This window comes from Limanda limanda, chromosome 9 (assembly GCF_963576545.1).
Source record: "Limanda limanda chromosome 9, fLimLim1.1, whole genome shotgun sequence".
Lineage (NCBI taxonomy): Eukaryota > Metazoa > Chordata > Actinopteri > Pleuronectiformes > Pleuronectidae > Limanda > Limanda limanda.
This window is the reverse complement of record NC_083644.1, coordinates 8,936,200-8,961,459: the sequence shown is the minus strand read 5'-3', so window position 1 is coordinate 8,961,459 and position 25,260 is coordinate 8,936,200. Positions and strand designations below refer to the sequence as shown.

Below are 25,260 nucleotides of genomic sequence, written 5' to 3'. Positions count from 1 at the left end.
TTTATTGTTCATATTTCCCAGCTGAGGACTTCACCCATACTTAGTATTTACACTATATATTGACATAGGCTCATATTCACACTGAATAATCCTGTTTATCCCTGTGTTATAGTTCTTTCTGTTTAATTTATCCTGTTTATCTATTTATATAATTCTGTCCATTCTCATTCTCCTACTTTTCTCTGATTATATTCCATTGTTTTACCGTCATTGCCTTTTCTTACTTTATATACAATTGTATATTTATTTAGTAAAGATACCCTTTATTATATTAATGTGTATTTTAGTTATTGTTCCATCTACTAATACTCAACTACTTTATTTTTGCTTCTTAGATTAGTATTTTTTATGGAGTTTTCACATGATTGTATAACTGGTTTGACAATTTATTGTTGGTTTATTCAATATTCAATCCGAAAACACCCTCATATTCTTGGGTCTCTTAAAAATGTCCCAGAGTGTGTTTATTCTAAGTCGGAAAAACATATCCTCACAAAATCAAAGTGAAAGAACACAACAGAAAATTCTACAACAAATAATTTTATTACACATTTGTATTTTACAGTGCTTTGTTAGAATGAGGGGCTTTTTCTCAATATTACTTTTGAGCTTTTTGGCGTTGTAGCCAGTTGAATAACGTTGAAGGAGACAGGGAATATCTTTAGGTGCTGACACTGCTTATTGTCTGTGATGGAATAAACAACCAAAGTGTACATGTTGTTTAAAGCAGAACCCAGATAAGATTCGCTGCTAAAATCACATCTGAGAATATGTAAACTGTAGCTTTTACTCTGCTTTAGACCGACAGGCATTCAATGAAAACAATCTAAATTAGAAATCATATTTCTGCACTGTCTGTGGTCAGGTTAACATGAACAAGGCAGAAAGGGGCTTCTCCATCCTGTCTCCAACACTGGATTTCTTCAGGTGTCCCATGAGAAGAGAAAACATCTGGTTGTATACGTCCACAGCCCTTACAGCCCCAGGTGAGGGTGAGGTACAGCTTTTCTGGAACAAGCAGTCTGAAGGGACAGGCTACAGGTTTTAGTCACTGATGACGGGTGCACCCCCAGGGCCGAGCTGTGCTGTTGCATGATGGGCCAGAACACCGGGGGGAGGGCGAGGTCGGCGGACAGCACTCCAACAAGCGGCTGGTGAGGTGGGAGGCCGTAGTGCTCCCCCGGCATGTAAGGGAACAGTGGAGGGGAGTGGAGTCGGAGGGGGGGGCACCGTGAGATATCAGAGTCTGAAGGGCTGAGACGAGGGTGGACATCCCGGACACGTGGAGGAGGACGAGGAGGAGGAAAAGGAGGAGGGCTGTGGCTGTCGGTGCATGATGTGATGACTTCCTGTTTGTCATCGGGCCTCACTTCCTCCTGACCCACCTTCCTGCGGTGGGGGGTCTCCTCCAGACCTTGGTGGTCCCTGGAGAGTGAGGAGCACTTCTGATCTTTACGAAACTTGGCCCTCCGGTTCTTGAACCACACCTGGAGGAGCGACAGGAAACCACCACGGTAAGTTTGTTTATGTTTTTGTTCATTTTATTTTGATTTTCATTACTACACTGAGATTTAATCTTGAAAACAAATTTAAAGATTAGATTAAAGGTAATATGTGCATGTAAAAACATTCAGAGGAAAAACCTGATCTAAATGAATGACATGAAAATAAATAACATAACACAAGGTCAGAAGGCAGCAGAAAATAACAAGATCATTATACAGATTTTTATGATCACGTAGCTATTAGTAGAAATTCATCATTTGACAGACAGAGAAAGAAGACACACACACACACACACACACACACACACACACACACACACACACACACACACACACAGAGACAAATAAGTGAAATAAGTGAAATTTAAGTTTAAATTTTTAAAATGAAAAACCAAGCAAATATATAATTTAGTTTTATGTTTAGTTTGAGTATTATTATGAACCTCTCATTTTCTAGTATAGAATTGGTAAATTGCTTAATTAAAATGGCGCAATGTAGATATGTATGTATTTTCTGTATTGTAATATATCTTGATAATGCAGTAACTATTATTCATATTATCCACTTTCTTCAACTCATTGACAATCTATTTCAGAATCAGAAGGTTACTGCAGCAGGGTTTTCTCCAGCTGAATGTTCCCCATTAACAAACAGTGCTGCTGTGCTGGTGTCAGGTGAACAGTCAGGTGCTGCCGGGTGGAGTTTGCTCTCTCACCTGAATACGAGCCTCGGGCAGGTTGATGCAAACAGCCAGCCTCTCTCTCATGCCCACGTCTGGGTACTGTGTCTGCAGGAAGGCTTTCTCCAGAGCCTGCAGCTGGGACACGCTGAACGCTGTGCGGCTGCGACGCTGCTTCTGCTGGTTCCCATAGCGAGCCTCCAGGATCAGCTCTGATGGGACAGAGAGGGGAAAATAACCATCACACCATGAGTCAGCACATTGTCTGAGGTTGACAAGGAGCAACCTGTGTAATTAGTCAGTAGCATACATGTCAGGTCAACTGTTATAAAGCATTTGTTTTATGACAGAGCAAGGCCCAATGGTTTACATAACTCCTTCTTAAAGCTAAAATGAGAGTAAAAAGCTGATAAAACCTGTGTTGTTGATTCATTATGTGGGTTCAGTTAAATAATTCTCTGTATTTTCAAATTGATGTGACCATTCCATAATTTTCTTTACAATTTCAATAATGTATTTTTACTTAAATTCTGATCATTTAATCTATTTTGACTATTTATAGATAGATACATGTTTCGTTTGTAAATTAGTTTAAATTAATTGGTAAAATTATAATTTTTTCCGTTTTTATTGTCCACATATATATAAAGAAATAAAATGCTTTACAGCTGTTGCCATGACACTCCTCCATAGAAGAAATGTAACCTTTCTCCACTCAGTTTTCACACTTTTTACTTTCCAGCTTTTTTATTTATACAATCTTTACATGAGTACATTTTTCTATCTATTAATAAAAGTTATGTTGCATGAATGACAGTTATATGAAAGTCGCCAGAGGCAAGAATCCACAAATCAACATTTCTATTCGTTTTTATTATAGGTTATAAAAGTTCTATTCAACCATTATTTAGGCCTTTTATGAAGTAGAGGAAAAAGTATGAAAGTGTCCTTCACCTCAGGCAGAGTTGCGTTATCGTGCTGAATGGTGAATATAATATAAGTTAAAGTCATGCAATAAAAAGTCTTTAAAGTATCAAAATTAAAAGTACTCAGGCAGAAAAATATCTATAAGTGCTAAAGAAATACACATTGTATAATCAGATTATTATGACTGAGGGATTCATGTGAAGCTAACCCTTTACTGTTCTAGTTGGTCGAGGTGGATTTAGTTTCAACTGTTAAATTGACTGTTTATCAATAAAGGTGATATTTTAAAAGCCAAACATCTTATTTATATTTAATTAAAAGATCTAATAGTTCAATTGGCATCTTAAAAATACCTCAAAGATGCCGACAGTGGGCTATTTCAGAGTAGATTTATTTTCCACTGTTGCTCCTCTTGGGTATTTAGGTAGTTAGCTGTATTCCTTCCTCTAGCAGCTTAACACCCCACTTCTCATCTGACCCTCACATGTGACCTCAACGCTCTCCACCCCAACTTCGAGAGTTACTTAGATTATTTAAAACAAAATAAAATCGCATTTCTTATTTTATTATATACTTTAAAGAGGATGGAGCGGCTGAAACTTCTAGCTTCCACATGAGCCGGAGCCCGGGGACCCACCTGCCAGCCGCTCCGCCACAGACAGGGTGTGCACCGCCGGCCCTGCTGCGGAGTACACGTGGTACTGCTCCGCCATCTGCTGGTGCAGGTCGAACAACATGGAGCTGGCGCCGTGGAGAGGAAACACTCCACCGCTGGATGCGCCGCAGAAATTCAACGAGTTCATGGTGAATCTAAAGAAACAGAGAGGGAAAGGTGCCATTTTAAATCCACAGATATGAAGGAGACATTGAGGCTCGTTTCTTTTTTCAATGCAAAACTCTGTGTCATTTGCATTAAAGTATTTTTAAATGGCTTAACTTGTCAGCAAATGTGGTGAAATAAATGAATGGGAATGTTCTGATTAATTCATTTTATAAAACTGATTAGTGAGAACTAATAACTGTGAGAATTAACATCACAGGAACCAACATCAGGTAACAATTGACCATTTCCTCTATTTGTATCCCTCTTTTAGTTTTCTTTTCTTTACAGACCAATATACACTTATTGTGGCATAAAAGTAAAAAGACACAAAAGAAGTTGGTTGTTTTAAAAACTCTACTAATTCATTTGAGGTGTGATTCCTTTATAGTAAAGTTTACTTATATATAATTTAATTCACTTGAAAGTAAAAATAAACTTATCTCAGTGAGCCAAGGTCCCAATGAGCATTTGTTGAGTTAATTAAAACTCAAAGGAAACCATGTTGACTTTCATATTAATCATTTAAAAAAAAATTAAATATAGAAATGTGAATGTAAAAGCAGCAAAAAAACAAAGCATTGGGTCATTCCCTCTATTTATACCCCTGCAGCTAGTTGTACAATTAATTGGGTTAATTTAAATTCACACCTTTAACCAAGCTTTACTACTCTTTTCCATCCAACAGCCATAAGAACAACATATTACAACCATTGACGTCCCAAACAGAACTGGCCCCTCACTCACACATGAAAACCTTTCTGATATCACAGTGTTTTAGTCCTTCGTTGTTTTACCTGAGCTCCAGAGGCCGAGGTCCTAGTGCGTCTACAGAGGTCCAGCACCGGTCCGGGGTCTGGTCTCAGTTTGGGCCTTAAATCCTCACACAGCAGCGCCTCTTTGTCGAGCCACACATCTCATTCCCCGAAACCATTCTCACCCACGACTCTTTAAGAAGCATTTACCCAGGCTCCCCTCAGCCATTAGCCAATAGAAAGAAAGGTATTAGCCGGGATTAGGTGGGATGAGGGAAGAGAGGGGGGCTACGAGGGGCTCAAGTTTTTGAAACTATTGAACTTGAGAGATTTATGCCAAGGATCCCCCCTATAAGCGAGCATTTCATTCCCCCCGTTAAAACAATTAAAACAATGTGGTCGGCTAATCTCCGAGGCAGCACAGATTAAAATAACAGCCTTTGATTGTCCTCTCCCTCTCGGCCCCCTTTCTCCCATACACAGGGGGGTTTTCTCCGAGGGTTTGTTTTGCTAACAGGCGCCATATTTTGCCCATAAACTGTCACCGTGTGAAGTTAATCTGAAGCCGGCTCAATGAGGACAAGGTCTTAAGACGCAGCCCAGCGAAATTAGAAATGTTTCTCAGGAAGAGAAAAACCTTTAATAAAACATCACAGGAGAAGTTCTCTCAATTTGTCTTTTCACAGCATTTCCATCTCCACAAGGTGCAGTTTTATTACACAACATTTTATAAAACATTGTATTTATAGGGGACAGATTCTTCTGAATACTTTGACCACTGCGTTATTTAGGGTAGAAGTAGTAGTAGTAGTTGTTGTTGTTGTATTTTCTCCTTGAAGATCTGGTTAGTCTTGTCCACACAGAAGGGAAATGTCTCAACTCACTCGAATTATAACACTGCAATTAAGACATTCATTAATTTATCAATAAATTATTCAGATGAAAAACACAAATCCAAATTTTGTCAGGGTCCATCCTCAGATGATCAGTTCTTAAAAAAAACCTTGTATGGGAAAAGAGAGAGAAATCTACAATTTCCAAAATAAGACACTGTAAAAGTTACCATTAAACAATGTTTTAAAAACTCTTCGATACTAACTCCTTTGATGAAGTGACCAATAATTATTGGTTTCAACGTGTCTTTCCTTTATAGTGAAGTTAACTCAAAATGTACAAATGCATTTTTTATGTAAACTTGTTAATAAAAGACTTTACTGCCAAACAAATCCATTTTTTATGTTTCTAATGTATTTGTAAGAAGTTCAAAACAGAAAAAAATCTGTCTCAGCAAATGAATATGGAGAAAACTCAAGTGAAACCACACCGTCCATCATATTCATCCATTTTTAACATTTGTAATGTGAATTTCATTTGGTATAAAAATGCTTTGCAGTCAGTGCAGGACAAGTTGTTTATCGTGGAGCTGTTTCTCTCTGTTCGGTTTCAAGGCAGATTCTCCTCCACCAGACCTGCTCATTAAAAAGCTACAGGTACATTCCTGCACCGAAATCAGCTGCATATAAGGAACTTGTCTACTTTTCTCTAAATCTATACTCGAGTCGTCCCCACTGCTGTGTACCTTGAGGCTGCAAAGACCAATAACCACGGTTCACTTCGTCCTCTCACACTCGCACACAATAAACAGCTCAGAGTCCCAAAATATGTGAAAATGTTTGTGCTCCCTTTACCCCTGGCTTTTTTCTTTTCCGCCTCCTTTCGCTGTTCTTGGCTGTCAAGCTATATTAGTGTCCGATAGAAATAAGTCATTTAGAAGAGCCTCTGTCGGCCAGCCCCTCAGCCCCACTAAAAGCTCCAGGATTAGGTCCCAGAGGCCTTTGTCTCCGCAGCCCGCAGGATTAGGGGAGATTTACTGCGAAGAGAGAAAAAAAGTAGTTATTTCATGGCACTTTCATGATGAAACCTGGCCAAAGCTGTGTTGGCTGGGGGGATTAGAGGCACACAAAGAGTGTGGTTGTGTGTGACCCTCCCCATCCCCGGAGCCGCTGCCACCGACTCACTCACTGCACGGCCCCCCCCCCCTCCGGATCCTTTCCCCCCCTGCAGGCCAGCAGGGCCCGGGCCGGGTTCACCTCCTGTACCCATCAAGAGGAGCAGGGTTCAATCTTTAATTAGCTCCTCACTTCACTTCTCTCTCATCCAAAAGTTGCGGATGGGCTTTTATCCACGAAGGCCCCCCCCCCACAGCAACTCTAATCAACACTATCACCATATTCCCGTAGTCTTCGAGTTAATCAGTGGTTTTAAGCAGCAGCCCTGGGTGCTTTAGGTCTAATCACCAGGATATACTCTAAGTAAGTTGCATTAAAGGAGTGAGGTGCAGGGGTAAATGAGAGGATCCTGGGTTTGAGTCCCTCCTGTAGTGTTTCAAACTGCTTGAAGGGACTTATCCTGGTCTTAGAGGATCCACTTACACATGCATGGATTAAAGGGAATAAAAGACAAAAAGACAAAAAACTGAGCCACATCACCGACGACCGGGGAACAGGTGAAACTCGCACAGGTTTAACGGCTGTTGTCACAGAGTGGAGGGAATTAAACTAATGTCCCTGCAGCGTGAACAGTCAGAACCTCCAGTGTTTATCCTGCAGCGTGTCAAATAACATGAAGTTATTAAAGTTCAAACTCATTTTATATGCTGAGGAAAACAATGAGGAGAAACTGCTTGTTTCAATCTTTAAACATCAGGCATTTGGAACATTTTGGAAGCTCTCACATTGTCGGAGTAGTTATTTTGTGGTTTAAGGGGAAAGATTTGGATCCTGGTGACTGAAAAAACAAACATTGACTCAAATATAATGAGTAAAAAGCTCTAGAACAAGAATAGATTCAGTGTGTGATCACAAAAAACAATGAAAAACAGTCAAGTTGTACAACTGAGAGGCGGAAATCAAAGAAATATATTTGGTTTTTAAAAATTGTTGCTGGACAAATACTATTTTAACCATTTGACTAATCAATTAATCCTCTCTCTCTCTCTCTCTGAGTGTGTTCATTATATATGTACAAAGACAGACAGATTGATGTAAACTGATTCTTTTGAGATGAATGAGGACGCAGGGGGACTCACTCTTTTTCTATTTACTCTTTTTGTCCTTCAGTCGTTTTTGTTAATGTCCCCTGTTTAACAGATGTTTTATAAAGCAGCACTCCCTTATGTTCGGGCTTTCTTTAATTACTTATCAATAGTAGAAATTTGTATTGACAAGGGCCTGTCAGGAGGGGACCTTTGTAGTTGTCAGTTATCTCAAAGGAAGGCCCCCTCGGACACCAAGTGGATCGATCGGCATGCATTACACAACCGAGAGGCCTTTTTTCGGGGGCCTGGATGTGAGTCCGGGAGCATGTGGGGGCCGGAGCAGCGAGAACGGGTGGAGAAGCTAAAGACTTCTTCATCAATAGGGCCCGGCTGGCCTTTGACCTGAGGGGGACAGGCTGAGCGGGCGGCAGGTCAGCCGGTCTTCTTAAGCCCCTCTGAGTGCCAGGATCACGCTGTGAGGCCTGACACTGGCTGTGACACACTCAGGGCTTAGAGTGACATTGACCCGGCTGCAAACACAACAAGTACACACAGAAATCTCAAACATACACACACACCGAGTCGGCTTTGCTTCGCAGTGTGTGTGTAGGTTGAGGGAGAATGTAATTTCACGACTGCTAGAGGCCGAGGTTTTGAAGTGAAGAATCCGAAACCATTAGTGGGAATTTAATGATCTAGAATGAAGATCATGTGAGACGTGCATCGGACTATAATCACACCCCCCCTTTATACAACCAAGAGATTTATTAGCTTCCAATTAGATTCTTATGATCTGCTGCAAGGCCCTCGGGAGCAGAGCAATAAGCAGCTCCGCCCGCAGATCAATTTGAGTTACTGAGCAAAGATCATACGCTTAGTCGGACGAAAGGGCCACAGATTAAAGACAGAAAGAGAGAGAGAGAGAGAGAGAGAGAGAGAGGGAGAGGGCCAGGCAGCTGTGGGTATCCGCGGGGGTCAGGGGTACCCACTGCGGGCCAGACTGGGGTGCAGGGTTTAACTCAGGCCACAGAGAGAAAGCAGACCCCGGTGTGTTTTTAAGCCTGGTGATAATACGAACTGTGTAAACAATGATTTTCTTCCACTTCCAAGCAGGTTGGAGTTTCAGAAAACACAGAAAAGTCAGGATATGAAGAAGTGATTTTGCACGAGACTGAGAAAGCGTCATCCCGTCAATGTGTATTTGTGCACAGATTTAAGATTCTAAATATCTAACATCCTCAATTCTCTCCATCCGATGATGCCCACTCTTATTTACCTGTATCTTTTCACTGATCCATTTATAATATTCACTGTAAATAAAGATGGACGACTTGTGTCCCACTCCCAATATCCATAAGTGAAGCCAAAACATACCGGATACTAACGCCGCCATCTTGAACATTTGAAGTTTGAGCTGTAGCGATCGGGGGATGGAGCTGCAGTAGATATACACACTGAACCAAGTCAGTCCCAGCTGTCAATCATGGTGTTTCTCCCCATTTTAATAGCAACAAAGCAATTTTAAAAAACACAAAACTTAAAAAAAACATTGGCCTGATGGGAACTACATAGAATATTCGAGAAAAATGTATTCCATGTGTACTTTTAAGCTTTTTCCCTTCTGCTAACATGGAGGAGCATTGGTTAATGACCTATACTGCAACCAGCCACCAGGGGTAGCGATCAAGAATTAAGTGTTAAGTCTACTTCTTAGGGCTGATCTTTTAGTTTATGTCACCATTATCGAAATATTTAGAAGCCACAAACAAACACACTTTTCCCGAAAAAACATCAGACCTGAAACTGTGCTTTTTTTGCTTATAGGATGAAAAAGAAACGAGCACTTTTGAGATTTTGGACAGTTTGTCAAAGTGCAAGTAAATTCAAAGTGAAAGTAAAAGTTAAAAAATCAGCTGCAGCCTTCAGTACCATGAGCTGCAGGATCAGGATCAGTGTTGCAACTAATGATGATTGAAAGATATATTGATTTAGTTCTCAGTTTGTTGTTTTCAAGGTGACGTCTTCAGATTAAACAACTCGCTCAGTTGATAATCTAACAGTTTCTCTGAAGAGCTGCTTATTGATAAACAGCTTCAGGTCTGTTTGGGATGAGCCCAGTTAAAGTGTTTCTTTGCTGAGGCTCTCACAGGAGATAATGCAGCTCTCCATCTCCCAGCAGGGGGTCAGTGTGGAGGCCCCCGGCCCGCTGCTCCCCCCCCCTGACCCCCACCAGTCAAAGGTGATCACTGGGGACAGAGAAAGAGAGGCACTGATCGAATCCTATAATGAAGACGATCTCTAAGCTGCTTTGCTCCACATGTTCAAAATCTCTGCAACACTCGATAAACACTAGGAAGCCCCCCTCCCTGTCACTGGAACATTGTGTAGGTATTGATCCCGGCTAACTGGCTCTTTTAATACCTGGGGTCTGCGGCCCGGCCTCGGGAAATGCATCCTGACATGTGACGGGACGAGCTTAATAGGCAAACACATCGAAGAAAGGATGGGCCTCTCGGTTTAGCATTTCTCTCCCATTTTTTCCCAATTTACACATCTGCTGAAGAAAAGAGAATTACGGCCGCTGCACCTGCTGTTAAAGAGACATATAGACGGAAAGAGGCCCGGCACTGTACCGAGAGAAAGCTGTCACACTGTCAAAAACTATTTGTGCAGCAGAGGTGGGAGAAGTGTGCCGAGATTACTTCCACTGGAGGAAGGGTAGAAATTCAAATGTGGGGAAATACTAAAGAAATGACTAGATTATTCAAGTAAAGGTAGAAAATCATCATCCGTAAAATGTACTATAGAATATAGAATATCAGAAGTTAAAGCATTTGTGACGCAGCCTAACACTCACGGATTTTTGTTGTTATATTGCACTTATAAGTAGTAGTTTTAACCACTGGAATAAAGTGTGAACTTTAACTTGATATACAAGTTTTACAGATGTCGCACAATTTGCATTTTCAGATCTAGTAGATTATCTCCAAGACGCCTAGAACAACATATTTGCCCTTTACCTTCAAAAACTGTGTAGAAGTGCTGCTCTGTTTTAAAGGTGGTTACAGAAAATATTGTTTTGATTTACGTTTTAATCTGTTTAAGTAACTTTGCATGCAGTTCTTCCTAAGTAAAAAACATGAATGGTATTCTTGTTGAAAACATCCTCACTTTACTTATAGAGCCAAGGTTGTCCTGTATATAACTGGAAACCTGCATTTAAGTTTTTAGTGTTATTTAACTGTTAGATTCAGTAAATACGCGGAGTTCACTTGCAGTCCAGACCAAAAGTGAAGTAAACCATTTGTTATTTTTCTGGATCTGAGCTACGGCAAGTAAAATGTGATATAAAATAATGGATTTCAAATCTAAGTGCAAAGTCTCAGCTTTAGCATTAGAAATGAAAGGGAGATGTAACCATTTACCGCACGATGCCCAAATTGCAAAGGTTGGACAGACAGACATACAACCTGACTACATTATGTCTCCAGCTGCTCGTCCTTGCCGTCAGAGAGGCATTAAAAACTGGGGAGCACTGAAATTGTAGAAGATGGCAAAAAGTCTGGTTGACTGAAGAACAGGAGTCTTGTGGATGAGCAGAAAAAAACATTATGACACAGCACAGCAGATCAGGACTGTGTGGGCGAACATGTTTCCTAGTCAGTGATGGAGACGTGACTTAACGCAAATGTGCCAAGTTGTGGAAAGAGGAAAGTGTGACGGTTAAACAGGAACATCCCATGATGAAAAGCCACCACTCCACCTGGTTCTGTTACACTTTCATGCACTGTTGATTCCGCTGCTGACGGCGGCAGCAGGAGGAAAACAGACGTCTAGAGGAGCATAAAGAAGGAGCGACATCTTATATTTTTTTTACTAATACCGTTTAATAGAAAAAGATGAACAACCAAAAATACAAAAGGAAACTGCATATTTACAGCACTTGGTTAAATCTTCTGTCATTTTCAACATAAAACAGCCGATTCACACTAAATGATAAGTGTCAGTAATTCACAACCCAGGTTCAATTCTACAATACTGAGCCTACTTTTGTGTTTATGAAAGAATATTTTATATCTCATGCAACGTTCGGACACGGAGACGGTGGCGGTTATAGTATTTTGTCTGAACTATAAACTACAGTGACATCGTCCATCAACTTTACCAAACAGGTAGCAGCAGAGACTTTACAACGTCTGCTGAGGGTTTCGCTTATTTTAAATGATCAAGTATTATAGGATTATTCAGGTTTGAGAGCCGACTGACATAATGAAGGCGATAAGAACCGCTGCATGAACAGAGCATCTGTGACGCCAGGCGAGGCGCATCGTGAAAAGTGCATTTACACAGCAATGCTTGACAGACTAAGACATCAATGCACTTATGTGTAACTAAGAACATGTGTTATCCATTAGAAGTGAATGCAGTATAACACAGATGAGGTACTCAGACTTTGGCCCTATACAACAAGAGCATTTCTATAGTGCAATTTAGGCTGAGGGTGGAGCCTGGCATGAATATCATCATTATCGGTCAGCGGACAATGCCCCGGCGGTTTGAGTAGTTCTGCTATAGAAAGGTTTTTATTCATCGACTGTCCGAGGTGTTAAAAGACACCACTCAAATAACAGAAATACTTTGAAACTAACATGGTTAAGAACTGAAATACAAACAAATGAAAACACTGTCAATTCCGCCTCCTATTGCTTTTCAGAAAGAGTAGGTATCAGACTTTACTGATGAAGACTTCCCTCTGTTCTGATCTCTCCACCACTCAGACTCTCTGAGAGCAGGTGCAGGCCTCCGGAACTTCTCACTTCCTGCTCACAAACATGAACGCAGGAAGTCGTGCTGCAGAAAGTGGAGCAGAGGGGTCAGAGGTCATCTTTTGCCCTTTGCATCCTCCTTGATCCTCCATATCATCAGCTCCAGGCAGGCGGTCGCATCTTCGCTCGAGTCGTGGCCGTCCACTGGAAACACAGGAAATTATATTAGAAATTATAATCCATTTGCAATCCAGTTAATAGTTGGTAAAAAGACTTTATCTAAATTATATCTAAGTCACATTCAGGACCAAGATCAGATCTCTCAGGACAGATGTTAACTCCAGGTCTGGACAGGCTCACAGAAACTTAATGATTTTTAGAGACGAAAAAGGAACTTCTGCATCTTAAGAAATTGTTTTGCTGAAGTAAACAGTTAGTTTAACTACTGTTAATAGTTTTTTTTTTCTTAGTCCTGGACAGACCTAAATATTTCAGAAAAAAGTCATATGTAGTGATGAAGAAACTTGGCTCAATGAGGGAATTCAGCAAACTGTACAATCAATAGCTTCAACGCTCAGACTTCCACCAACACAGAGCAGTTGAGCGACATCTGCTGGAGACATGGCCAGACTGCAGTCACATGATATAATATATAACACATTTATGATTTTTTAATTTATCGGAGTTCAGCTTTATTACATTGACTCACTTTCCCTGGACTTTCCTGTATTACTTTTATTGATCCATTCGGATTCTACTCTTGTGCTATGATCACACATCTCTTACCGTTGTCCTGGATGATGCGTTTGAGGTGCTCAGCCATCAGGTTTCTCAAGGCACGTTTGTAGGGTAAGCCGAGGCGGTGAGGGAACACGATGGCTGTGTCTACGACTGAACTGTGGATTAGCTGGAAAATGAGAGACAGGAAGAGGCAGAGTGATTAAACCGACCGAAACCCAGCGTCTCATCCTGGGCAAAGGAACAATGAACAAAGGGTTTCTCCCAGTAAAGCAACATTCAGCTACAGAAACCGTTTTATTATAAGTTCAGTTTAACAGAATTGAATTTAAGTGTTCTCGACACTGCTCTTGATGATTTGTAAAATGTCCTTTTGCTCTATAGGTGAAATACTCTGTCACCTGTAAATACTTCCTCATATCTTCTGACTATTAGTTTTCACAGTTTGTCCCTGAAAATAAAACCATCAAAATGACTCAATCACGAATCCAAGGGCCATGACACTTATTTTCACAAATTCTTCTTCTAGTCGTTTAAAAGTAGAAAAGCACTATTATCGATATGTCCAATTCATCAATACAAGCACGAGTGTAAGTTGGTTTCAAGTGATGGGTTGTGTGGGGTTTTCTTTTCAAATGAATAGTGTTGACACTTTGTACATTTAAAAATATACAAACTTTAACTTTTACTACTTTCTGTAAAGTTTCAAAAAAGATTAAAATTCCGCAAGGTGATGATTCTCTGGTTGTCACTGACACATCTTCTAGATTGAATTATATTCCCTTGCAAATTAAACCAAATTGTTACATAGAGCGTCTCAAGAGTTAATAAATGTAGAGTCACGGCACCTTCAGAGCGAAGAGGTCGCTCTCCAGACTGTGTCCGATGAGAATGGATTCAGCGCTGAACATGCTGAGCAGCACGGCCTGAACGTCTCTCAGGGTGATGGTGGCGCTCTCCAGGTCCTCCTGCGTCACCCCTGAAAATCTGTGTGTGAGACAAAAACTGCCTTTACAATACTGTTTCTGGAACTGTTGTTTAAAAGACTCAAATAATCGAAGGCTCGGCAACAGTTGACAGTTACTTTATAACCAGTCCAATGGCAAAAACTGACCGTGTGTTGTAATCCACCACTTTGGTTATAGGTTTGACGAAGGTATCGTAGATAACTTTCATCTCAGCGTCGACCACCGTCACCCTGGTCAGTTCCAGGCCTTGTTTTGTGTAGCACTATTACACAAGGACAAAAACACAAGACAGAATGAAAACCACACTGACCCTGTGAACTTTGGAAAGACAACAACACACAACAGGGCACTGAAAATGACAAATAGCTTCTCAGAATCTGATTTCACCAGATGGAAGAATAATGTGCATTAATAAAAGATTGAGCTCTGAATGACTTGCCCAACAATAATAAAACGGTCCCACCAATAAATTAGCTCCAGAATACATGTTCAAGGCCAAGTCTGTATTTACACTGGAGTTATTCAGGAGGTTCATGTTTTGGAATCATTTGTCTCACTCACCATCTCGCAGTCCAAAGCAAACACCCCTCCGTTGCCATCTGGTGGTAGAGATTTACTGAACGTTGACATGTAGCCGTCTAACGACTCTTTACGCCCGTCCTGAACATGTTGCTGTGGGAACAGGAAACACGTGAACTCAAGGGGTGAGATCTTAAGAAAATAAAGAACTTGGACGATATACGAAAACAAGAATTTATCCTGGAAGTGGTTTATTTACATTATCAACTGGAATGCACAGAAATAAAGGAAAGAGACTGACCCCTAGTGGTTGAATGGAAAGCTGTTTTCAGTTTAATTTAACTGTATTCCTGATACTGACACACATGCCATAAACATAAACCCAGCCCAGTCTTTTTACACTGTGTGAGGTTCTGATGATACCTTGCACACTTGGCAACCTGGAGCGCCCACCGCACCAGCACAGCAGTTGTAGTTGGTCTCCCAGCCTCCAGAGCCTGAAGGACACAAGAGACAGAGACAAATCTGATTTAAATTGGACGATTACAACTATTTACACTAATACATGATAAATGGAAACAAACCTACCTTTGTGTCTCCGTAGACGTCCCCAGTGAAAACTGCATTCCTCTTTCCGTACACAGTTGCCATTGACATTGATCCGATACTCTAGTCCACATCGACAGCATATCTTGTTCAAGGCTGGGAAAATATTACAAAGCCAAGTCAGTTAGTCTCACACAGCCGAACCTTCGCAGTCCAGAGTCCGAACTGTAGTAATGGTGACACTTCGTTTTTTAATTCTCGTAAACATTTCCAATCATCTTGAGAAGCGAAATATTGTAAAGGAGGAACTTATTTTTAGTGGAACAAGTGGATAAGTGATCACTGTCTTCAGATTTCACAAATTCTTAAAAAAGAAAAAGCAACAAAAAACAGCCAAAGGCGTGAGACTGATGTCTGGCTGCACAGTCAAAATCTTTGTCAAAACTTGCTATTTTCAGAGTGTAGGTTGCTCGAGGCAGCTCGGAGGAAGTTGTTGTTTCTTATAGCCAACAGTAACAGGATGGGTGGGGGGTGCCATGTGAGACAACAGCAGGCTCATACCCTCAGTCTACATCTGGTGCATGAGACTACCTGAACGTGTAATAACTGCTGGCCCACATGCTGTATACCCATGTTGTTTTTAATTTACAAATGAGATGCTTACGATCTGTGACGGCCTTTTTCTCTGGGACGTTGTGTACCAAGGCCTTGCCCGGAGCCTCTGGGTTAAATCTTGGGTACCCGTGCTCCTGCAGCTGCTCCTCTGTCATCATGTACGCCTTCAGTTTCCTGTACAGAGTGACTCCTACAAAGAAACAGGACAACACGTGTAAACACTGTAAACATGATCCTTCACGTCATCGCGAACCAGGCGCTCCACTGTTAGCTCAGCCCAGAAAAAGAGAAATACTTAATTGGTCCCTCACCTGTGACTTTCTCCTCCTGCTGTTTTCCCATCCTGTTGACAGTGAAGCTGGTTGTAGCAGCCAACCGACCCCCGAGGAGTTCCTCATGGGACAGGACCTTCCTGCTACCGAACCCCCCCGGGTACTCTGTAAAAACAACAAAACACAAACACACAAAGATACAGGGGTTAACAACTAGAGTTTACTTGGATGGAACCAGTACATCACTAAAGTCCATGCTCACGTGTTGCAGTGCATCATATTATATATATTATATCTATTCGGCTCATTGATGCATCTTAAGAAAGTCGTGAGAACACAGCAGGGGATCCCCAGCAGGATTCAGCGTGAGCGAGTGAGGGGGTGGATTGTGCTTCTAAAACACAACAGATGCAAAAATGGAAAAAAAACTCAAAGAAAACGAATATCTCCCGGTGAAACACACGTAGAAAACACCGATGAAGAAGTCAAGAGAGATGGTGGTGATCAGAGCTGGGGACGGCATCTCTGTGTTGTCCAGTAAATCCTGTGATCTCTGCAGCGGAGGTAATATGTCACTTCCTGCCTGCTGCTCCAACTCGACCATGACTAATGTGGAGGATTCAATGCTGTGTGAATGTGTCTGTGCAGAAGGTCTCCCGCTGTGTCGTGCATGTTTTGGTAAACACCGGATTTGACCCACAGGTCATGGTCAGGTTGTGTTTCCTGTGTGTTGAGGTGACTTACTGGGAACGGGTGTTGTTGGACGGGAGGTGCTCTTGCCGCGGAGCTTCTTCAAGGTGTTGACAGCTATATTGAGATAGATGCTCTTACTGCTACTGCGGTCATACACCAGCTTCTCCTCGTCCAGGCCCTGAAACCAGAATAACATCTCCATCACTGTCCGAACTTCAGCTGGTTCCACTGGGAAACAATCGAGAGGCCCTCGGAATGAAATCATTTGACTTTTAATGTAGGAAGCATCTTCTCCCAAACAGTTTACGAACTATACATAGTTACAAGCTAAAAGAGGGAAGAAAGTCAGATCCCAGTTTGAAGTGTTACTGGGAGGTTTTTCATACCATCTGGAAGGCAGCGTCCTCTGATGGGCAGAATTTCACACATTCATCTAGGAAAATGTTGAGGTAGCGCTGGCGGACGTTGGTAGGAACTTTGGCCCCAAATTCCGTGGGGATGATGGGCCGCTTCATCGAAGAACTCTGAAAAAGTGAAAGCACAGAGAAAAAACGTCAGGCATTGCAGATTATACCTAGTTTTGTTTTATAGGCTTTAGAAACCTGTGGATACCTTCATGGTGGGAGTGTGTGCCATCCTCTTCCCCGTCACAGTGGACACAGTCTTGGACAGAATACCGGCTGTGGTTTGAGCCTTGACAGTGTGATGCGTCTGGGTGGGGGATAGCACTCGACTGACAGCTGGTTTACCATCTGCAGAACCTAGTGAGATAAAACACACACACAAACACAGATGTGACTTCAAATTCTGAATGTCATATAGACAAAGCTGAAGGCTGCTGCCATGTGACAGAGGGACCCGTACTGGTTTTGGAGGATGAGGTCGGTGGGCCGGGACGGTGTGCTACCCTCTTCCTCTCTCCAGGGAAGATGGAGCTGGAGCTCTGGGAGGCGGCTTTGACTGAGGCAGAGAGCTGAGCAGCTTGATGCTGGGCCAGCTGCATGCGCTGGTAGCAGACCTCCTGGGCCGAGGCTCTCTTGTACGGCCGAGCCCCAGACTGAGATGCTTCACTCTGAAAAACAGGAGCAGTCAAGTATTTATTTGTCACTGAAAATTACCCAACCGTGGCATCCGACTGAAAGTCTGCTAATGCAAATAGGAACACAAATATGAAGTATTTGTTGCGATTCCTCTTTGACAAAGCAAGTAGCTGGACGCTGAACAGCTTATGTGATAGTGTGGAAAGGATTGAAGCTCTTATGTTAAGATTATTATCCGTTATATTCCATCAGGGAGGTGTCCCATTGTTCCCGAAATATTTCTGCAGCGCTACAGCGACTCTAACACACAGCTAGAGAACAATCACCAGTGACAAGCAGAACAAGGCGTCCTGCAGCAAATAGTGAAGGACCCACAGAGCCAGGACCACATCATCATCGAGTATGATCGGAATTACATGAAGAAAAAAATACTGATCTGATTTTGTTTCTCTTTACTGTATTTTTGTATGTTAACTGATGACTCAGCTGACTGATTAGCTCACTGCCCCTTTGGAAACAGCAGGTTTACTTTCACTACCAGATGAAGTGGAAAGCCCCTCCACCTCCGCGTTCTGCCTCAGATCACAATATTCTCACATCACACTTCCTTGCTTGTTGTAACTGCCGGCCGGCCTCAGCTCTCCCGGCCTCTGGCACAGAGATTTTATTCTGTCCCTGTGTGATTTATTTTCCTCATATATCTACAAAGAAATCTCCGAGGTTTTCAGAGTCACTTATGGCAACTTTGAGTTTGTGTCTCATGACCAGAGAATAAAGATGAAGTTTGACCGGAAACATTTACTCAAGCGTAAACTCAGATTTGAGTGTACGAAGTCAGGACTCAAATCCTACAGTGTCAATAGTTTACCTAATAACAAAATGTTATGCAGTAGAGCCTGACCGATATGGAGATTTAAGGGTAAAAATGTCTGATACGGAAATGATGATAAATATTTTTTCTTGAGAAAATACATTGGCAATGATTTATTAGATGTTGTTACCAAACACTTAAGACAAAGATATTTAATTGAGGTTTGATTGATTTTTAAGTTTAAATGTAAACTCTAAATAAAAAGAATAGTAGAACTTGAACTGAGAAATTAAACATATTTTATGAATGTGAAATCTAAACATAAATACACATATTTTCTGCATTGTTTATTCTGTAAAAAAGTATTATTTAAACCTCTTAAATACCATTTTGCAAGCATGCTTTGTATAAAGGGTTGTTTTGAATTGCTGCAACTTCTAATACCATTTCACAACATGTTTACGGGGCCTGTTACGACACAGTGTGATGGTGAAAGATGAAAACCTCACACTTACTCTGGGAACACAATGTGAGACTCTCTTCTTCTGACCGGGGATGAGAGTCGTCTCTGTGCCTTTCTCCTCATCGGAATCCCTGGAGGGCTGAGAGGACACAACATAGCTTGTTGATTCAAATCAAAACCACCAACTGGCATCAGCTAAATATGAATCTGGTCAGAAAAGTGCAGGTACCTGTTTAGTTTGCCTGCCCTTGTCTTCCTTCCTGACATCCTTGGATTCGTTGAAGATCCGCAAACACTCCTCCATGGGATCTGAGTCAAAGTCCAACTCGAAACCGGAGAAGTCCATATCGAGATGCTCCACCTCGTCCCGACCTGCGCTGCCTCCCTCCACTTCCTCCTCATCATCAGAGGAAGACGGAGTTCGCTCGGACGCTTTCCTCTTGTTCAGACGCGCCCTCTTTAAAGCATCAGCTGACTTTCTCACCAAAACTTCCTCTCCATCGTCGTCTTCATCGCTGTCGTCGTCCACCTCGATCACATCCGCCTCTTCCGGACTCTCGTCTCCGAACAGATCTGCGTGGCTCAGACTCTTCCGCTTGTTCTCGGGTCTTTTTTTCCCGTTGGATGAGCTGACGTTGTGCTTGGTCTTATTGCTACTTGCAGAACTTCCCTTACTGTGGCTGCTGCTGCTCCCGCCCTGAGAACTGCTTTTGCTCATTTTCTTCACTTCTCTTTTACTTGTGTCAAGTTTACCATTTCTATCCTTACTCCTGCTGTGCTCCTTTTCCTTGTCTGATGTTTTGGGTTTCTTTCTTTCCCTCGAATCGTTCTCTGTGTCTAATTGTCGTTTGCCAGAGTCTGTTTGAACTTTCTCCACAGCTTTGATTTTACCATCAATTCTCTTCTTGTCTCTTCCCTCCCTCTGGATTTTATCGCTGCTCTTATCCGTGATCGTGTTTTTACTATCATCTTTCTTCCCTAGACTCTTGTTCTCTTTTTTTGCAGACTCCTGGTTTGAGTGTTTTATTGAACCTTTGTCGTTACGACTGCTGCTACCGCTTTTACTACTTAATGTTTTCTTTGCCTCTTTTTCTAATTTATGGATTTTCTCAGATTTGCCACTTTTCTCATGACTTATTCCACTAACCAGCTTCTTCTTCTCTGCATTGCCCTTTCGCTTAATGTCTACCTGGACGTCCGAGTCCTGTGCCGAGTCCTCTTTATTCCTTTGTGTCAGTGCATTTGTTACACTTTCAGTTCTCTCCTTTTTCTCCTTCGCCAAAGCGACACCAGCCGTTCCAGTGTGGCCTTTTCTCTGCTGGAGATTCTTCAGAGAGGTGGGTCGATACTCCGTTCCAGAGCTCTCCTCCTCAGAGTCAGAAAACGTGTATTTGGACATGTCTACGCTCGGCTGCTGTGGTTTTTTCACAGCTACAACGTACTCCTCGTCTGATAAATCACGCACAGGTAGCTTCTGTGTCTTGCTCCCGTGAGTCTTGCCAGCCCGGGCCGCCTCTGCCCTCTTGCTTTTCGCTGCGATTCCTGCCGTGTAGTTGGAGAGAGGGTCGTACTCCATGTCTGTAGAAGGTTTAGAATTGTCCAGAGTGTATTTACACTTTGAGGCGACTGAGCTGATTGAATACTTTGGGCTGGAAGGGGGAGACGGGAGTTTGTACGTTTTTGTCCGAGTTGGAGGCTTTTTCAAGGTGGGAACATATTCCATAGAGTTACTGTTGCTCCCCTGGTTGTCTGCATCCAAGGTGTACTTGCTGCAGCCGGGGGAGGGATTATAACCGACTGATGTGATCTGGTAACTCCCAGGATCGTAGGCCATGTGTGAAGACGGAGCTTTGCTTTTCGTGGCACGAGATGAAGACGAACTGGTACTCCCACTGGGATTGTATGGCTCGTCCCCGATTCGAGAGAGCTTCCTCTTCTCCCACTCCACCTCACTGCGGACCTCCTCGATGGCCCGTTTGACCTGCTCCAGGGCCCCGGTGAAGTCCCCCGACCCGGCCGGCTTCCCATTCTGCTGCTCGGGGGGCCGCACCACCTCTGGGTTGAAGGGATCATAACCTTGATCTGCAGGGACACAAGGGAAATGGTTGTATTCAAACTGAACCAAGACTCGTTTAAGATTTGAGTTTACTAAAAGAGAAGCCACCATAAGGAGCTGGTATCTTGTTTGATGCAACCGATGCACATTAGATGATTAAAAATTTTCATTTGACTCCTATATAAGTTACAAGCTGCCATTGAAATGTGATTTAAAGCTCCAGGCAAACAAATTAATTGTCAAATCACATTCAACAACTAACTTTCACACTGGGTTTTAAACACTCAACACTTCACACAACCAAAATGAACTAAATTACCCTCTTACAGTACAAGTCATTTTATTATATCAATGTTAGAGGAGGTTTCAATGTTGTGTTTGGAAGAAACAGTGTTAAAGAGGAGTTGATGGAACCCTATGACTGAATCATCTCTGTCTAAGTGTCCCTAATAAACCGAGAACAGAGACCGAGAACAGTACCGGATACTGTTGGTGGCAACAGTATCTGGAACCTTTGCTTTATAATTTCTGTTTATCTATCACGTTTATTTTTCCGGGACAGTGTGACACCACATCCAGTTAATGAGCTCTCTCTCTCCCACAGTTCCCACAGTGCTGCTCATTGTGGGAACTGAACTTATAAGGTCTTGACCTTATTAGGTTTTGTTATGACTGGGAGCTTAATTTTGAACTGAGTTGAAGACCTTTTATTTGAGTTTAATCATTTCTTGCCATGGGTTTTTGTGAAGCACTTTGTAGGATAAGTACTATATGAATAAGTTATTATTATTACATGTATAACAATGGTCCCTGGACTGGATGTGAAGTTTGAGGCTTCAGAAACCTAATGTTTAAAATCAGCTATTTTGTGTTTAGAAATGTCTCCAGATGTGACTCTGCACTTGAACTTCCCTGGCAGCTCAACACAATAAACCAAACAATGTACTTTCTAGTAAACTCCTCAGTTTTCATTCTCCATGGAGGAACCCGATGCAGATATTTAGCTCGATGTTAACGAAGCTAACAACAGAAACCCCCTTGACACCGGGAGGAACCCTGAGGTCTGGTCCCCGGGAGGATCCCCCTGCGGGACCCAGCGGCCTGACACGTCCCAGTATCGACCTCAACCCCCCGGTAACCCCACTGACCGGCACCTTTCTGGGAGGAGAGCGGCTCCCGGTGCTTCTTCACGTCCGCCGGCGGAGCTCCGTGGGCCGGCCGCCGCTGCCGGCTGTGCCTGAAGTGACAGAAGGCTCTGCTGCACCCGGGGCTGCCGCCGCCAGCCTCCCCGGACTCGGCGTAGAACGGGCAGTCGATCCCTCGGAAGAAGCCGGTGGATCGTAGCATGGCGTCCGGCTGCCGAGCTCATGCCCGCCTGGCCTCGCTCGGGTGGTTTCGCCGGCTCAGTGCTTCGTGGCGCCGCGAAGAACCGGAGAGAGTAACGGAACAATAACAACGTCCCTACGGCGCCATGTTGGATCGGTGGGAGGAGCCGGAGGAAGAGCGGAAGGGGGGGATGGGGGTGGTCGGAGGGGGGGGCATCTCTACGTGAATGTCTTTCCGCTGACGTCACGCAGGAAATGAACCGGTTACCCCTTGGGTTCGCTTCCGGTTTGTCCAGTAAATAAACAAAGTTGCTAAAAATGTGAGCTAAAGAAACAAATCAGTGCTTTCCAGAGAAAATAAAGATGTCCGCTTATTATTCATGTGTTTGTTTACGAGTTGCTGAGGATTTAAGTTTCCTCTCCTCAACTTTATCACATTTATATAGACTTGCTGTCACTCAACACTTCCAACATTAGTGAACAGAAACACTTTAAAGTTCCTGAAGTAGCAGAGCTGTGATGTAGAAGCTCAGGTTTGTCACAAAAGTAAAGACAAGTGTTTTGTTAAAGGTTTTATTTCTCAGGAGTCCAGTGGTGGTTCCTCTTGGCCTCAGGTTGACTGCTGTGGAAACATGGCAGGGCCGCTGCAACGGGGGGGGGGGGGGGGGGGGGGGCAGAGCAGGAAGTGTGACTGAGCCCTGAGGGCCCCTAAAATAAAATGGCTTCAACAGCAATGACAATTTAGCTCAAACACCTTTATAATCATTTGATTTAATATCACAAGCATACAAGAAACATTTCAGTTTATCAAATAATTTGTTCTTTCATGTTTAATCCCCTTTGCTCGACCTGAGACTAAAGGAAACAAAAATACAAAATCCCTTCAACTCCATGATGGCCGTGCACAGGACGCAGCAATGACGCCAGGTTTGTAGATCCCATCAACAAGGCTCCACGCCATCACCAGTTTCAGAGGTTTGCTTGAAGGCTGGAACGGCCATCATGCTTTTTTTGGGAGGAAAGACTTAAATTCAATGTTAAGTCCCTTGGAACAGTCCATGGCCCAAATATCACATGACATTCTCTAACATTTAAAGAACAGTTACAACATTAAGGTAAAACACTTTTATTTGCATCTTTTCCCAAGCAGCATTTAAGAATATCAGTAGGCTACCATTCAGTTTACAAAGATTGAGCTGAATCCCTCTATAAAGTTAATAAATACATTTCCACAGATGTCCAACCATTGTTTTAAATCCTAATCTGATCAATTCATTCGAGTCACATTTGTCTAAACACAAGCTAAACTCTGTGACATGTTTGAGGAGAATTACAGGTTTTAGAGATGAACACATTTGTTTTTTCTTTAAATCTTAAACACATTTACTGAAGGTCACGGTAGTTTAAAAACATTTCATTCCAGACAGAAAACAACATGGAGACCTAGGCTAGTACTGTAACCTCATTTAAGAACAATGACCACATCACATCTGCTAACTGTATTCCCATATGCAAGTTACTGAATGTGATCAGTGACTTTTTAAATTTTGATCAACCAGTGACAAAATGTCTACATTCTGAAGTTTTAATTATTAAAACATAAACCCCACACAATCTAACAGGTTCTAGAAAATCCCTGAACAAACGCTTCCTCACACACCTCTTGATACCTACCTCCACCCAGTCGGCCTCTCAAACTCCACACCACCATGTGCTCAGGCCTTTTGTGCTCTCCATGCAGACATGTGATCCAATCATCTTCATCCTCCTCAGGTGCTGCTCAGATGATCACAGACGCAGGGACCGAGGCTCCAACAGCAGGTCAACTGTTGTTTTCAGTTGACCTGCACACACACACACACACTCATACACCCACAGATATGTTGTTTCTGTTATTTTGACACAGAGGCTTTACTGTACAGGGTTTTACTTTGATTCTATTTTAACTCTGCTCCATTTGTTTGTTTGTCAAAAAAACAACACAAAAACTAAAACTACACGACGGATTTCCATGAAACTTGATGTGAGGATGAGACATGGGCCAAGAAATAAGCAATACAATTTTGGCGTTGGATCTGGATAAAGGAAACGTTTTTTAATATTAATGACAATGTAAAATAGGCCTTTTTTAAATTGGCCTGATACCGTTAAGTTTGTGGTTCCAAATAAAAATCCAACTCTAACAGATTTAAGTCTGGCTTCGTTGGGGAAGGGTTTAAGATTCATTTTCATCTCAGTCTGCAAAGATAACTGAGACGCAGAGGACTTCTGTTTTCCAAACCAGTGTTCAGTGCATAAATAGAATTCACTTGACTATCTTCAGATCTCACGATTCAATCTCATGACCTGGAATCCCATGATCTGTGGCGCACATCGATTTGTTCTCATTTAACAGAGAAGTTCAGTTTAGTCACATTGAAAAGAAGATTGTTTATTTCATTATTAAAGACACAATCAGCTCCACCTGTATCAGACAGTTATTTATTACTAAATACAGAGATGATACACTTTCGTTAGAATCCTGTCAGTGTAGTGCCACATGCAGTTGTGAAAACTCTCCAGTAGAGGGAGACTAATGTATGTGAAGTTTCCCTGGAGGCTGCACAGAAAACACTGCGGTTGCATCATTTCATTTCCTGCTGCCATATTACTTTTGCAATACTGAAATAGAAGTTGGGCAATAAACAGATTTTTGTTTTGCTTTTAGATTAGTTGAGAAACTTG

General features: G+C 42.4%; 2 protein-coding genes across 2 annotated transcripts; both read right to left on the bottom strand.

The window, feature by feature from the left end:
- Positions 1–974: 974 nt before the first annotated feature.
- zgc:101100 (uncharacterized protein LOC445169 homolog) lies at positions 975–3,915 on the bottom strand. Its single transcript, XM_061078195.1, has 3 exons — positions 3,750–3,915; positions 2,222–2,397; positions 975–1,487 (listed from the first exon to the last, which is right to left on the bottom strand). The coding sequence occupies exons 1-3, from the start codon at positions 3,913–3,915 to the stop codon at positions 975–977; spliced, it is 855 nt and encodes a 284-aa protein (XP_060934178.1).
- A 7,700-nt stretch (positions 3,916–11,615) lies between these two features.
- On the bottom strand, positions 11,616–22,666 carry rexo1 (REX1, RNA exonuclease 1 homolog). The gene is made up of 16 exons (XM_061077897.1): positions 22,366–22,666; positions 19,385–21,237; positions 19,208–19,294; positions 17,706–17,913; positions 17,454–17,602; positions 17,228–17,365; positions 16,893–17,019; positions 16,188–16,313; positions 15,926–16,066; positions 15,304–15,417; positions 15,139–15,212; positions 14,758–14,868; positions 14,343–14,458; positions 14,077–14,215; positions 13,277–13,397; positions 11,616–12,694 (listed from the first exon to the last, which is right to left on the bottom strand). Exons 1-16 carry the CDS (start codon positions 22,556–22,558, stop codon positions 12,606–12,608), a joined length of 3,786 nt encoding a protein of 1,261 aa, XP_060933880.1. The 5' UTR covers positions 22,559–22,666; the 3' UTR covers positions 11,616–12,605.
- Between the last annotated feature and the right edge of the window lie 2,594 nt (positions 22,667–25,260).

Bases quoted from the DNA above. Each gene is read 5' to 3' on its own strand.
- zgc:101100 (XM_061078195.1), bottom strand. From the start codon at position 3,915: ATGAACTCGTTGAATTTCTGCGGCGCATCCAGCGGTGGAGTGTTTCCT. The intron at 2,398-3,749 runs GTGGGTCCCCGG...CTGTCCCATCAG, and splicing joins TGTGGCGGAGCGGCTGGCAG to AGCTGATCCTGGAGGCTCGC. The intron at 1,488-2,221 runs GTGAGAGAGCAA...TCGCTCCTCCAG, and splicing joins TGCCCGAGGCTCGTATTCAG to GTGTGGTTCAAGAACCGGAG.
- rexo1 (XM_061077897.1), bottom strand. From the start codon at position 22,558: ATGCTACGATCCACCGGCTTCTTCCGAGGGATCGACTGCCCGTTCTAC. The intron at 21,238-22,365 runs GTGCCGGTCAGT...GTGTCCCTGCAG, and splicing joins GCCGCTCTCCTCCCAGAAAG to ATCAAGGTTATGATCCCTTC. The intron at 17,366-17,453 runs GTATCCACAGGT...TCACTTTTTCAG, and splicing joins CACACACTCCCACCATGAAG to AGTTCTTCGATGAAGCGGCC.